Raw genomic sequence first — 14886 nt, 5'->3', positions numbered from 1 at the left:
CGTCCCTCCCAGGGCTTCACAGTTCAGTGCGCAGCAGACGATCGGGCCCGAGCCCCGCCGCTCCTTAGCCGCCGCCGCCACCTGTCCGGCCTCTCCGACCCAGCCCGAGGGCTCCGGGGCTCGAGCTTGAGGGTCTCCGCTCCAGCCTCTGCCCGGCCCGCGAGAATCCTCGCGCGCACAGCCCGCGCCCGCTGGATGCCGGCACGGCGGAACGGCGTTCCAGCCCCGCAGGCCCCGGAATGCCCGCCTGCCGGAGGCCAGAGCCTGGGAACGAGGGTGAGTGGTGACCCGGGCAGCAACAGGAAGCGACAGAGGCGCCGAGGCAGTATGCGTGCGCGAACACGCACACCGGACGAGACGCTCCAGCGCTGGAGGACGCCGGAAGTCCGCCTGCCAGAGCCCGCCCCCGGGAACCGGGCAAATACCAGGACTCTATTTCCCAGAAGTCTCCACGCCCCATGAAGTTAAGGGAACGTCTTAAATGTCTTCACCTCATCAGGTTGTGAAGAGGTGCTGTGTTGAGAAGATGGGCGTCTTGGACGCGGGAATCAAATTTCCTTTTAATTTAAGGAAATGTCTGTAATGTCACCGCTTCTTCAGGCATCTTGCCTTTTATGTCCTGGTGCCCCAATATTTACCTTGTACGTGCTCAGTCGTTCAATCGTGTCCGACTCTTTGCGACCCCATGGACTGTAGCGGGACAGGTTCCTCTGTCCATGGAATTTTCCAGGCAAGAATACTGGAGTGGGTTGCCATTTCCTCCTCCAGAGGGTCTTCCCCAACCCAGGAATTGAATCCACTTCTCTTGTATTGGCAGGCAGATTCTTTACCACAAAGCCATAATAATTTCCTTACCTTGAGTGTTTCAAGTCTTAGAATCAGTGTTCACAGACAACTGTGGTAAATAAGGGAACGGGGTTTATCATGTCTGCTTCTGATCGTTTGTGAGATATCTAATTAAAGTATTAATAAACAGAGCTTAGCAATAACAGAGTATTAGCCTAGGATACCTTCCTTTCCCTTCTAGGGAAAAAGAAATCTAGCTTTTCCAAGCCATTAAAAAATATATATATATTTAGTCAGCTGCCCTGGGTATTAGTTGCAGCACACAGGACTTTCAGTCTTTGGTGTGGTATGCAGACTCTTAGTTGTAGCATGTGGGATCTAGTTCTCTGACCGGGGAATAAACCCCAGGCCTCTTGCATTGAGAGAGCAAAGTCTCCTGGTCTCCTGCCTGGAGATTGATGGTGTTCATTTCAAATTACCAACAGATGAAAAGAATGTCGAACTGATCACTCACCCCAAAACCTGCTCTTCGGTATGTAGCCCCTTCCTCTGCTCCCTTTACAATCCTCAAGCAAAACCTGGGGACGGGAGAGTTGGTTTTTTGGGACATGAAGCCAACTTCTCTGCAGGGTTGCTGGCTTCCTCAGTAAAGCTGTTTTTCCTTTTACCCAACACTTGTCTCTCAGTATTGAATTTTTGAATGGTGTGAGATCTGCCTCATCTTCGATTGCTTTTTCTACGTGGAAAATAATTCAGGATTATTTTTCAGAGTTAAGAAATGTGGTTGGATAATCACAACGCCATTAAGCAACATAACATCTAGTTTGACTACAAACAGGCAAACCAAACTGGTAATGACCACACACATAATGAGTGTGAAAAGAGTTTCATCTTTATTATATTTCCCTAAAAGCTACACAGCATTATCCTCTTTAATAATCTAAAATTACATACAAACATCTCAAGACAAGTTAAAAAAATTACAACTGAATTTTCACAATTCAATAATAAGGACTTTAGAAGTTAAAATTTATGTTTACAAAAATTAGGAGGAATGACCCACCTAGCTATAAGTAGAATCGATATATTATGTAAATATAATAGATTAAAAATACAAAAACCTCTTGAAAATGTATACAAAATTGTATTTACCTATACACAACAGCTATAATAATATCCATCACAAAACTTTCTAGGAATAACATGTTTTCAAAACAGACTATTTTGAAACTATTTAAAGTAGATATATAAAAATAAAATATAAAAATAAATACAATAATTTTACAGGCAACATTCTCAAAATAAGCCAGTGATGATGGCAAACTTTGAGTCATCTATCATGATGCTATGGCTCTAATTTTATATTTTAAAGTAATTCCTTCCTATTCCAAGCCCCTACATTTCACCTTCACATGAATCTAGATTAGGGCAAACTAGTGTATAAAAATGGGGCCTCCAACATCTAACTCAGGGGAGATTTGAATTAATCCAAAAATTGGGGTGGTGCCTTAGGAAAGAAGAGAATCTGAAAAAAAACCTTGATTTCTTATTGTCCCAAAGACTCCTGGAAGCACACTCTGCTCCTAGGAGTACGACCGAAAACTCTCTTCAGTTGAGTCTAGAAGATGCTGGGTTCTTTCCCATTATCTGCACAGAGGCTTCTCTTGTCCTTCCTCGTGGCTGTCATCAGTGACTGGATTGACTTTCCCTTGAAAATCCACATCTCCTCTGGTGATCTGGAATTGAGAGAGTTAGGGTGTCAGATTTTGAAGTGGCAACTCTCCAGATACAAAGATCATTTACGAGCTTTCCTGCTGGCTCAGTAGTAAAGAATCCACCTGCCAATGCAGGGGACATGGGTTTGATCCCTACTCTGGGAAGATCCCATGTGCCAAGGAGCAACTAAGCCCATGTGCTACAACTACTGAAGCCCGAGCACCTTAGAGCCTGTGCTCCACAACAAGAGAAGTCACTGCAAGGAGAAGCCACACACCGCAACTAGAGGAAAGCCCTCACAGCAACAAAGAACCAGCACAGACAAAAATAAATAACTAAGTAAAATTATTACAAAAAGATTATTTACATTCTCAGTCAATTCTTACCAGAGTTTAGGCTAATTAATAATCCCAGTTTTACCTCAAATTCTCCATTCTAAACCACAATCCTGAACCAGTGTTTTCAAGTGTGATTCTTGGACTTTGGTAACCCCAACTCCAGAAATGACTGAATACACCTAAGGTCAGGCCCTGGAATTTGCTTTATGGCCAAGATTCTAGGTGATTCTGCTCAGGGAGCTGGCACTCAGAGAACGCTGCCGTAGTTTTAACTCACCTCCATCCTTTTGCACCACTCAGAATCTGAACTTTCAACCATGCTAAAAACATTACTAAAAAGTCAACATTATGAATCATAAGACCGGATGCCTGATCCCTAATCCTAAGCCTGGATCCTAATGTTTAAATAATACTCACTCCTAAACTTGGTTAGTGTTATGGTCTGAATGTTGTGTCCCCCTAAAATTCTTATGTTGAAATCATAAACCTTAAGGTGATGGTATTGGGCTTCCCCAGTGGCTCAGACGGTAAAGAATCTGCCTGCAATGCAGGAAACCCAGGTTCCATCCCTGGATCAAGAAGATCCCCTGGAGAAGGGAATGGCTACCCACTCCAGTGTTCTTGCCTGGGAAATCCTATGGACAAAAGAGCCTGGTGGGCTATAGTCCACGGGGTCTCAAAGAGTTGGACATGACAGAGAGATTAACTACAGCAAGGTGATGGTTTTCGCAGGTGGGGTCTTTGAGAGGTTATTAAGTCATGGGGTAGAGTCCCCATGAATGAGATTACTGTCGTTATAAAAGAGCCCATGGTTTTTGTTGTTTTTAACCCACTCTGCTGCTGCTGCTGCTAAGTCACTTCAGTCGTGTCCGACTCTGGGCGACCCCATAAGACGGCAGCCCACCAGGCTCCCCTGTCCCTGGGATTCTCCAGGCAAGAACACTAGAGTGGATTGCCATTTCCTTCTCTAAGGCATGAAAGTGAAAAGTGAAAGTGAAGTTGCTCAGTCGTGTCTGACTCTTAGCGACCTCATGGACTGCAGCCTACCAGGCTCCTCCGTCCATGGGATTTTCCAGGCAAGAGTACTGGAGTGGGGGTGCCATTGCCTTCTCCGTAACCCCTCAGGCTGTAGTTTTGTTTTTTTTTTTTTTTGGCCACACTGCACAGTATGCGGAACTTCCCAACCAGGGACTGAATTCACGTGCCCTGTATTGAAAGCACAGAGTCTTAACCACTAGACCTCCAGGGAATATCTCCAGTCTGTAGTATTTTGTTAGTGAAACTCAAATGGACTAAGACAGTTTATAATTTAAACCAAACCTTTGCTTAATTCTCTGCCCACATCTATAACTCCATTGGTAGATCATAATAAGCCAGGTTGAAGATAGCCTTTCTTAACCTTCACTGGTTCTGATAAACTCCCTTGACCAAAAACTTGAGGTGGGAAACATGTCATTGTACAAGAGGAGTGACTGGTCCAGGAGTGGTGAGTCAGAGGAAATAACCACAGGTGATCTGGCAATAAGGAGTTTGAAAGTGAATTTGGATGAAAATAAAGCTAGTCATAATTTCTCTTTTATCATTGACCGTGTAGGTTGTTCTAACATCCTATTTGTAGACATTGACTTCATGGAAGATAAATTCTAAGAGTCGCTATCCCGAGGGATGAAAGGCCACAGATGAATTAAAAAGAGAAACTCAAAACACAATATATGGGAAAAATTAGAAGTATTCACTTTTCACAAAAACCGACATCCCATCAAAGCTGTTATTTGGACCCCATTGTTTTGGGTGAAATGATTGCAGCCAAACCCATGCCTGTGACAAGTAGTTTTCCCCGAGGCCTGGCACCCACGGACCCCACTGTACTTGCATCTGTATGTGGTGGTCAGTCTGTGGCTGGGAACTGAGTCAGCATCTGGCTGTGTGCCCAGCTGGCCTAAGTCACAGGATGGAAGGTGATGGTGGTCCACAGTTGGAATCCTCAATGAACAACACATCATTCTGCCCACATCTGCGAGGACACAGACCTACCTTTCCTTAGGCTGGTGATCTCAGGCCCTCGTGGTCCTGGGGGACCCCTAGGGCAAGAGGGCACGATCTCGATCCCACACCCAGAGCTTCAGGTGAAAAGCTTGGATCTGCAAAGATGAACAGTCCCTTGAAATGATGATGCCTCTCCAAGTCGACCCCTCACCTCCCCTTGTCCAGCCTCCAATTCTTTCCCCCAATCCCCATGATCCCTCCTCTCCTCACCACCCTCACTTCCAAGCCCCCACAGCCCACCCACCTTCCCACACTCTTCCTGTGTGACCCTCATCTTCCAGTTCATGGAACAGATGAATTGGAAAACCAGTTTGTGGAACAAGGGACGCTGGGAGTGGTTCCTTCCATAGAGGAACGAAAAGATGATCTGTTTGTGGGCCTGGTTGTCCTCTTCCATCTTACTGGCCAGGTAGCTGAAAAGACATCAGGTGGCTGTCAGGAGCAGGACAGGAAGGGCCTCTGCCTGAGGTCAGCTTTCTAGAAAGGATGTAGGCTGAGCATCTTCACACAACCTTCCCAGCCCTCCCCAGCATCCCTGGTCATCAAAGAGCCACTGCTCGGCAGGACCTTCAGAAGGGCATCTCTAACGCCTTGTTGGTGAGGATGAAATCCCAACCTCTGTTCCTTTCCTTTGGTTTTATGTGCACACACCTGACTCCCTGGGTTGTAGGTACATGTACAGTTCCTGAGGGCCGGAACTGATCTATTTCTGCATTCATCCCTTTCCTACTAAATGATATGTTTAGGGCTTGGCTCTTATTGACGCATTAGTTCAGCAGCCCTTCTTGAGTCTCTCTTCCCATCACCTCATATCCCCCAGCACATTGTTGTCATTTAGTCATTAAGTTGTGTCTGACTTTTTGTGACCCCGTGGACTGTAGCCCCTCAGGCTTCTCTGTTTAGGAGATTTCCCAGGCAAGAATACTGGAATGGGTTGCCATTTCCTTCTCCAGGGGATCTTCCTGACCCAGGGATCAAACCCAAATCTCCTGCATTGCAGGTGGGTTCTTTACCGCTGTGCCACTAGGGAAGCCCCAGCCACATAGGGTGCCCTTTATAAGGTTTCACTGAATGAATGGAAGAATGTTTTATAGCCAAATGCCATACAGATTACCTTGGAGATTCACTATAACAAACCGTTGCAAAATGAAAAGAATTGTGCTGAGGAAAATACCAATGCACTGGTATTTTGACAAGATCTACCTTCCCCAGTGGTTAGTAATGCAAAACATCACATTATAATAGGATTTTAAGGAAAGTGTTAGTAGGATGCAGAAATTAGGGAGCTCAGGAATCATGAAGGTTTTGGTGTTTGAACTCAAGGATAAGGTCATTTTCTTCAGATAAATGTGTGTGGGAAAGATATCTGGAAAGAAAGCATAAGGATATAAAATATAAAATAGAGGGAAGGGCATTTGGAGGGAACAGTGAAACAAAGGAATAAAGAATCTGGACATTAAGCAAGGGTGATGGCAACTGTCAAGAGGGCTGACTTCCAACCCTGAACTCTGGCCTTGATTTTGGTGAGTAATTAGCCAATGAACACAGGTCATACCCGTGTCTTTGGAAGAATGTTCAGGCAAATAAAGCCGACTGGCTTGGGGGAGAAACTTGGAAGAAACATAAGTGGGGAGGGTTTTACACCTGATTTCAGCTGTGTAATGAGGACCCCAGTCGTGGCCTTTGTCATGGGAACCCAGAAATGGAACATGGTGACACTTGGTACTGATGTGGGAAGGAGTGAGACAGAAGAATTCAAACTGGAAATGAAACTCTCAAGCCTGTTTACTTGGGGGCGGGATGGTGTCAGTTCTTTCTTCCTCTCCTCTTAGCAGGATTTCTTTGTTTCCTTCAGTCTTTTGACTGATATTAGGGTTTGTTTTGACAACAATATAAAAAACATACTTCATATATATATATATGGATCATATATATGATTTTTTACTTTTATCTAGTTTTTTTTTCACTTTTTCTATTTTATATTCAGTCTTCCCATTTCATTTGGTTTGTGTTTTCTAATTTCTCCATTTCGTTTTTTTTTTTGATGTTCTGTCTCAAGACTTTATCAAGTGTAGGAGAAAATCCTTTGCATACATACGTGTGTATGTATATATAAATCATATGTATATATAGCTTAGAAAACTTATGAATTTTGGCATAACTAAAAAATTTATGACATTTTGACTATATTTGTTCGACTTAGTATGAATAGAATGCTAGATTTCTCATTAAAAAACAGACAACCAACAAGAACCAAAGATTTACTGTATAGCCAGGGATTGACACGGGAGCCTGGTGGGCTCCAGCCCTTGGGGTCACAGAGTTGGACACAACTTAGTGACTAACACAGGGAACTATAGTCAAAATACCTTGTAATAACCTATAATGGAAAATAATCTGAAAAAAAATGTGTATATGTATAACTGAATAAACTTGCTGTGTACCTGAAACACGGTAAGTCAACCGTACTTCAATTACTATAAGGAAAAAAACATACTTCAAACAGAAAGCACTCCACCATAAACAGTACAAATAGGTGTGTTTGTTTTTTTTTTTAAAGATGAAAGGGACGAGCCCCATACCTCTCCCTCCACCCTCCCAGGGTGCTGAGCATTGATGGGGAGATAGAGCAAGCTACTCACAGAGCTATGAAGAAATGGATCCTCCGGTATTGCCAGAAGAGGAGGCTGGCTCGGCTGAAATAAGCGATCACCATCGCCAGGAGATACTGATGGACAGAAAGAAAAAACAGAGAGAGGTCACATCCCAGAAGAGGAGAAACAGAGAAGGGAGTGGCAGGACTTCCCGGGCGGTGCTGTGGTAAAGAACCCATGTGCCAACGCAGGGGACTCAGGTTCCATCCCTGGGTTGGGAAGATCCCCGAGAGATGGAAATGGCAACCCACTCCAGTCTTCTTATCTGGAAAATCCCCTGGACAGAGGAGCCTGGTGGGCGACAGTCCGTGGGGTCTCAAAAGAGTCAACATGTCTTAGCGACTAAACGGCAGCCACAAAGAGAGGGAGGTGGGGACTGGGTGGTGCCCCTCGGAGAAGAGCCCCTGCCCCATTTTGGGTGAGCCTGATTATTCGGAGGAGGAGAGGACGCAAAGTCCACGATGCTCCCAGGACAGGGGCTGTGGATTTGAGGGCAGCCAGCACTGGATGGCTTTTGATGAGCTGGAGCAAAGATGAGTCTCCTCTGAGCAGAGTGGGGGATTTAGGTGACCACCACCAAGTGACTCGCCTGGGGCTCAGACCCCAGAGGACACCTCCAGGCCCCCGGAGTGGGTTGCTGACAAGGCATCAGGTTGGAAAGGGGAGTGGAAATCTGGGTTTAGAGAGTACCCCCACCCCACCCAACCCCAGACAGGTGCTGGAGCAGAAATCCCTCTCAGTGGATGACTCACCTTATCAGATACCTTCAGGTTTCTGTCCCAGGCCAGGAATCTCTTAACGACATGATCCTCTGTGAAAAGAGGGCAGATGTTAGACAATAGCAACAGGGCTGCCAGGAGAACATTCCAGAACAAAGAGGGAGAACGATACCTCCAATGGGGAAATTCTGGAATGTGACTCAGGGCCGGGGGAGGGAAGACCTTTCACTGGATGGGAAAGGGGGTGACTCCCCTTCTAGGGCTAGCAAATGAGAGGGACCGGTGCCCCTTCGTTATGCATGCACGTACCACTGCAGAAGCCATCAAGTTATCACAATTTCTCACCTGACAGTCATGTCAGGCATGTAGATTCAAACAGCCTAGATTCAGTCAGGGCTAAGAATTCTCAGGGGTGCAGCTACCAAGTTAACCTGATCTTACAAGATGATCATTTCCAAGACTGATCTCTGCTGTGCTGTGCTGTCGCTTCAGTCATGTCTGACTCTTTGCCACCGCATGGACCATAGCCCACCATGCTCTGTCCATGCGATTCTCCAGGCAAGAATACTGGAGTGGATAGCTTTTCTCTTCTCCAGGGGAATCTTCCCAACCCAGGGATCGAACCTGCATCTCTTGCACTGCAGGTGGAGTCTTTACCACTGAGCCATCAGTATCATTTCTAAATCTAATCTAATTCTGCCTCATTCCTAAGTGTCCCTGGTGAGTGATCAGTACCGAGTCCCCCAGGGACTGAGAGCTCATCAGCTAGCAGGGAGTTCCTCTCCCTTGGAAAAATGTAGTTGTTAGAAGTTTTTTCTTTTTTTTTTAATTATAGAACAGGAGGTTGTGGGGCTGATGGGGAAGGGTCCTTACCAAGCACCTTGTTGAAGATCACGTGGTGTTCAGGCAGCACCAAGAACACCTGCTGTTTCTTCAACTTCGTCCTGAGCCCACTCAGCGACTTCACGATCCAGCTGTCCTGGGCCTCGTCCTCTGCCTCTGCTCCAAATGCCACTGACCACTTCCTCTTATAGCCAGGGCGCCAAGGCAGGGAGCTGGAGCTGGTCCAGAGTGCTGAGAAAGGAAAAGAGGGTTATGAAGCTTTTGATATGAAGCTTTTGTCTTTGGAATTCAGCCCCTGGTTCCCCAACCCCTAAACCATTCCCACTCCCATCCCCAACTCTCCCCATCCAGTCTCTCCAGTCTCATAGATTGTTGTCCTTTCCATCTTTCTCTGTCGATATCCACCTACCCCTCCCGCCATTTTGGGGGCCATTTTTCCAGTTTCCCATCCTGAAAATCTCTTCCTCGTGGCAGATAATTTCTCCCACTGTGTTGTTCTAGTCGCCAAGTCATGTTTCTCTGTGACCCCATGGACTGTAGTCCTGAGGCTGCTCTGCCCGTGGGATTTTCAGACAAGAACACAGGAGTAGACCCAAGTCTCTTGCATTGGCAGGTGAATTCTTTACCACCGACTCACCAGAGAAGCAATTTCTCCCACTCAGGAAAAAAAAAGGAACCCTCCCTTTGTTTCCCCAGCTCCTTTCTCTCATCCTTGGATCTCAGGTCCTAACCTCCTTTCTTGCTTCCCAGGTTTTCTGTGTCTCCAGCTCCTGTCCTCTCCTCCCCAAGTCTCTGACTTTCTGAATATCTCCTTCCTTCCACACTCACCTTATACAGGAGCTCCTTCCTGACCTCTGTACCCCTTCCTCCCCAGTGTTAACCCCCTGAAATTCCTTCTCGTGTCCAGCTCCCTCACCTGAGGGTCCTGGGCTTTCTTCACTGACGATCATCTCCATGGGGAGCCCCAAGAAACTGGACTGGGGGCTCAGGTCCTCAAACTGGGAATTCAGGCAACAACTGGCCATGATTTCTCCTGAACTCTTCTTCCACACAAACTAGACTCTGTTCTGTCTCAGCTCTTCTGGATCCTGGCCAAATGCAAGCGTGACGTCCCTTCTTCAAGCTGAGGATGAACTGGGAGTGGAGGAGGATCCGGGGAGATGCTGTTGTTCACCTCTGCCGTTGAGCACTATGGGAACCTGCTCTTCCAATCAGGAAGGTCAGAAGCCTCTGACGTCACTGGTCATTCCAATCTGGCAACCAGCTTGAAGAAAAACACAAGTAAGTGTTTGACCGAGGTGTCCACTTCTCCTGGAGATTAAGGGGAAATTGTATCTCCTGCTGCTGACCCAACTCCTGACCATCCCCCAAAACTTCAGGTGTGGGATTCCCTGTTTATCCCTTGCCCACAGGCTTGCCCTTTTTCAGGGCACAACTGAATGGTATCAAACACTTACGTTGTTGCACAACCATTGCCACTGTCATCTCCAAAATGTGTTAATCTTCCCAAACTGAAACTTTGTCCCCCTTAAACACTAACTCCCCATCCTCCTCCCCCAGCTCCTGGCACCCATCCTTCTACTTTCTATCTCTTTGAATCTGACCCCTCTAGGGAGTTCATAGAAGTGGAATTGTATAACATTTGTCCATTCATATCTGGCTGATTCACTTAGTGTAACATCTTCAAGGTTCACCCTTGTGGTAGCCTAAATAAAAATTTCCTCCTGAGACCCCCAAAGCTGGTGTGGATGGTACACAATAGGAAAAAGGAAAGAAAACCCTGGATCTGAGGTCATTCTGATGTATCCTAAGTGCAATGGGAAACCAGTGAAGGAGAGGAGCCACAGTCCAATTTGCATCAAAAGGGAAAAAATTAATGTCGCCTGCTGTGTTAATGGGTGGGGTGGAGGGAACCCCCTGGTGGTCCAGTGGTTAGGACTCTGTGCTCTCACTGCTGAGGCCCTGGGTTCAACCCCTCGACGGGGAACTAAGACCCCAAAAGATGTGAAAATGGGGTGGAGACTCAGCAGGAGTTGGAACTAGGGAGACCCAGATGTGGTTAGGAGTTGAGGGGTGGGTAAGTCCAGAAAGGGGATGTCTGAAAAGATGGAGAGAAGTCATCAAGTTCCAGGCATCTGGAGGAAGAGCCAGCAGGTCTCTTCGGGGATCAGACATGGGGGAGGCTGGAGGGCTGTAGTCCTGTGCCCTCTGTGTTCCTGTGCGTGCGTATGCCTCTTCTGCATGCAGGCATTTTAAGTCACTTCAGTTGTGTCTGACTCTTTGCAACACTATGGACTGCAGCCCACCAGGCTCCTCTGTCCATGGGATTCTCCAGGCAAGAATACTGGAGTGGGTTGCCATTCTCTCCTTCTTGACCCAGGGATTGAACCCGCAGCTCTCACATCTCCTACTTTGGCAGGCAGGTTCCTTACCGCTAGCACCACCAGGAAGTCCCTTATGCCTCTACTGCTGAAACTTGTTTCTATAGAGAAATACTAACTTTTCCTCTTAAAAGTGGAATTATCAAATTTTCACTGTGTGTAAAAAGAAATATCAAATAATCATTAAATAAATAAATGCTCTCTGTATAGAATTTTAAAGTTTCCTTCCCTTTTATGGATTAATTGTATCAGCATACACACTACATTTTCTTTATCCATTCATCTGTCAACGAACACTTGGGTTGTTTCACAACTTTGGCTCTGAGCCCTGCTTTTGAATTATTGTTTGGACTTTGATGAGAAGTACCTCTGTTGTTCAGGGTGTGCCCAAAGTTTTATTTTGTATTTTGATCACTTACGTGTTTCTAGTTGGTCATCTAGAGTCAGAGCAGTTCATCGAAGGTGCGGAGACCGTCTCTCTGGGTTGCTCTCCATGACTTTCTGAGATGGACTAGGTCTCAGAGGCCCTGCAAACCGCGTCTGATGTCCTCCCCAGCTGCCACTGGACTGGTTCTCCTCGCATGGGCACTGCTGGGAAAAGCACTGCCGATTGAGGACCTGTGTCCTTCTGCTGTGGACGATGTTCAATTGTCAGGAGGCAAATGAGTTCAAGTTTGCAATCATTAGGCTTTCAACCATCAACGCTGATTAGGTCTCTCCATAACAAAACAGAAGTTCACTCTCTCTCCCAGTTAACAAGCTTTCAAATATTAGAAGATTGGTTTTCTGTCTTCCTGAAAGTGTCTCTTATGAACAGCAAAATGCCTTGATTGTTTACTCTAATCTTCAAATCTAGATTGGATAATCCAATCTTCCCCTGCCCACCTTGCCCAATCAGGCTACAATTGTGTGGGGTCTGTTGCTATGTTGAGCAAAAATGGCATAAACAACACAGATTGAATTTACTGCTGTAACTAAGCAGGACCTCAGGATTTGGGGGGATGAATTCTCCTCCTGTCTTCCCCTGCATCTTGTCTTTAGGAAATTTTAGCTTCCTAGGCCTTCTCCAAGTTCCAAAGAGTAAATCTAATCAAAGAAGTGAGAACATGCATAAAGAAAGAAAAACAGCCAAAAAGAGATAAAATAATAATAGTTTAACCATTAAACAAAGTCAGTGTCCTTTAGTCCCTCCAGAAGGGGTATAGATAATATTCTGGGCCAAGCCCTGTGAGCTGTTTCACAGATACTGAAAACCCCATCAGGTGGAAGAAGTCACGGGCATGTAGACCCCAGACCAGTAGGAACCAGAAGGTTAATGACGTTGACTCCTGGTTATCTCAACACCAGCCAATCAGAGGAAGGCCCACAAGCTGATCACACAACCCCACAACCACCCCTCCCCAACTCTTTTTCCTTCACTTAAAATTTTTTTTAATTTTATATTGGAGTATAGTTGATTTATAATGTCTTAGTTTCAGTTATACATTTATATATATCTATTCTTTTTTTCAGATTCTTTTCCCCTTTAGGTTAATACAGAATTTTTTTCCCCCTATGCTGTGCAGCTTGTGGAATCTCAGTTCTCTGACCAGGGACTGAACCTGGGCCCCAGTGGTGAAAGCCTGGAATCCTAACCTCTAGGCCACCAAGAAACTCCTTAGGTTATTACAGAATATTGTGTAGAGTTCCCTGTGCTATATGGTAGGTCCTTGAGGATTGTCTATTTTTTTGGCCTTACCATGGGGCATGTGGGAATTGTAGTTCCCTGACCAGGGATCAAACCCACGCCTCCTGCATTGGGAGTGAAGAGTCTTAACCACTGGACTACTGGGGAAGTCCTGATTGTCCATTTTATATGTGGTAGTGTGTATATGTTAACCCCGAACTCCGAATTTATCTCTCCACCCCTCACATTTCCCCTTTGGTAACCATAAATTTGTTTTCTATGTCTGTGAGTCCATTTCTGTTTTGTAAAGAAGTTCATTTGTATCATCTTTTAAGATTCTACACAGAAGTGATATCATATTGTGTCTGTCGTTCTCTTTCTGACTTGCCTCACTTAGTATTATGATGTCTAGCTCCACCCGTGCTGCAAGTGACACTGTTTCATCCTTTTTAAGGTTTTGTAACATCTCGTTGTGCGTATGTACCACATCAACTTTATCCACTCACCTGTTGATGGACATGTAAGTTGCTTCTGTGTCTTGGCTAGTGTAAATAATACTGCTATGAACATAGAGGTGCATGGATCTTTTTGAGTTGTGGGTTTCTCCTGATATATGCCCAGGAGTGGGATTGCTGGATCACAGAGTAGCTCTATTTTCAGTTTTTTAAGGGCCTTCCATGCTATCCTCCATAGTGGCTGCACCTTATATTCCTACCAACAGCCACACCCCATCTTTAAAAACTCTTCCCTGAAAGTCACTGGGGGAGTTGGGGCCTATTGACCACTAGCTGCCTGGACTCCTTGCTTGTCACCTTTTTCCCTTTCCTTCCTCATGACCTGCTGTCAGGAGACTGGCTTTACTGTGTGCGTGTGAGCAGACTCAAGCTTGGTTCAGTAACAGTGTGTTCAGTGGGGAAAGCAGAACTATCACTTCTCCTCTTCTCTCTCCCTCCTATGAATGCAGCTTAAGATAACTGTACTGCAGAAATATCAGCAGTGTGAAATTAAAGTGCTTTGTCAATACAATCCTTTCAGCTGAGGATCACACGGAGAAAATAATAAACAGATGCCAGGACCTAGGCTCACAGATTCTAATTCCACAGCACTGAGTTACAGCCTAATTTGAACTTTCTTGTTGACACGCTTCTGATGGAAATCTCTGGGTGAGATGGGCTGCCCAGGCTGGTGCAATTGCTGTTATTCAGTTCCTAAGTTGTGTCCAACTCTTTGTGACCCCAAGAACTGTAGCCCACCAGGTTCCACTGTCCATGAGATTCTCCAGGCAAGAATACTGGAATGGCTTGCCATTTTCTTCTCTAGAGGATCTTCCCAGATCAGAGATAGAACCCATGTCTCCTGCATTGGCAGGAGGGTTCTTTACTAGTAAGCCACCGTGGAAGCCCCGCTGGTGCAGTTCAGTTCAGTTCAGTTCAGTCGCTCAGTCGTGTCCGACTCTTTGCGACCCCATGAATCGCAGCATGCCCCCTGTCCATCACCAACCCCCGGAGTTCACTCAGACTCACGTCCATCGAGTCAGTGATGCCATCCAGCCATCTCATCCTCTGTCGTCCCCTTCTCCTCTTGCCCCCAATCCCTCCCAGCATCAGAGTCTTTTCCAATGAGTCAACTCTTCGCATAAGGTGGCCAAAGTACTGGAGTTTCAGCTTTAGCATCATTCCTTCCAAAGAAATCCCAGGGCTGATCTCCTTCAGAATGGACTGATTGGATCTCCTTGCA

The 14886-nt window shown here is 45.9% G+C and overlaps 2 protein-coding genes across 2 annotated transcripts in view; one reads left to right on the top strand and one right to left on the bottom strand.

Moving 5' to 3' along the window:
• Window positions 1-462, top strand: part of LOC104992803 — a 3193-nt gene extending 2731 nt beyond the window's left edge. Inside the window, exon 2 of the mRNA XM_010845791.1 lies at window positions 1-462. Within this exon, the coding sequence (XP_010844093.1) occupies window positions 1-462 (462 nt within the window).
• A 4459-nt stretch (window positions 463-4921) lies between these two features.
• LOC104992802 (speedy protein E4-like) lies at window positions 4922-10127 on the bottom strand. Its single transcript, XM_010845788.1, has 6 exons — window positions 10019-10127; window positions 9133-9333; window positions 8293-8351; window positions 7529-7614; window positions 5131-5299; window positions 4922-4981 (listed from the first exon to the last, which is right to left on the bottom strand). Exons 1-6 carry the CDS (start codon window positions 10125-10127, stop codon window positions 4922-4924), a joined length of 684 nt encoding a protein of 227 aa, XP_010844090.1.
• Between the last annotated feature and the right edge of the window lie 4759 nt (window positions 10128-14886).

The sequence above is a fragment of the Bison bison genome, unplaced genomic scaffold, assembly GCF_000754665.1.
Source record: "Bison bison bison isolate TAMUID 2011002044 unplaced genomic scaffold, Bison_UMD1.0 scf7180017864223, whole genome shotgun sequence".
In the NCBI taxonomy this organism is placed as follows: Eukaryota; Metazoa; Chordata; class Mammalia; order Artiodactyla; family Bovidae; genus Bison; species Bison bison.
This window is presented reverse-complemented; position numbering and strand designations above follow the sequence as displayed.

Bases quoted from the DNA above. Each gene is read 5' to 3' on its own strand.
- LOC104992802 (XM_010845788.1), bottom strand. From the start codon at position 10,127: ATGGCCAGTTGTTGCCTGAATTCCCAGTTTGAGGACCTGAGCCCCCAG. The intron at 8,352-9,132 runs GTAAGGACCCTT...CTCTTTTCACAG, and splicing joins GATCTTCAACAAGGTGCTTG to AGGATCATGTCGTTAAGAGA. The intron at 4,982-5,130 runs GTGGGTGGGCTG...TCATCTTTGCAG, and splicing joins CACAGGAAGAGTGTGGGAAG to ATCCAAGCTTTTCACCTGAA.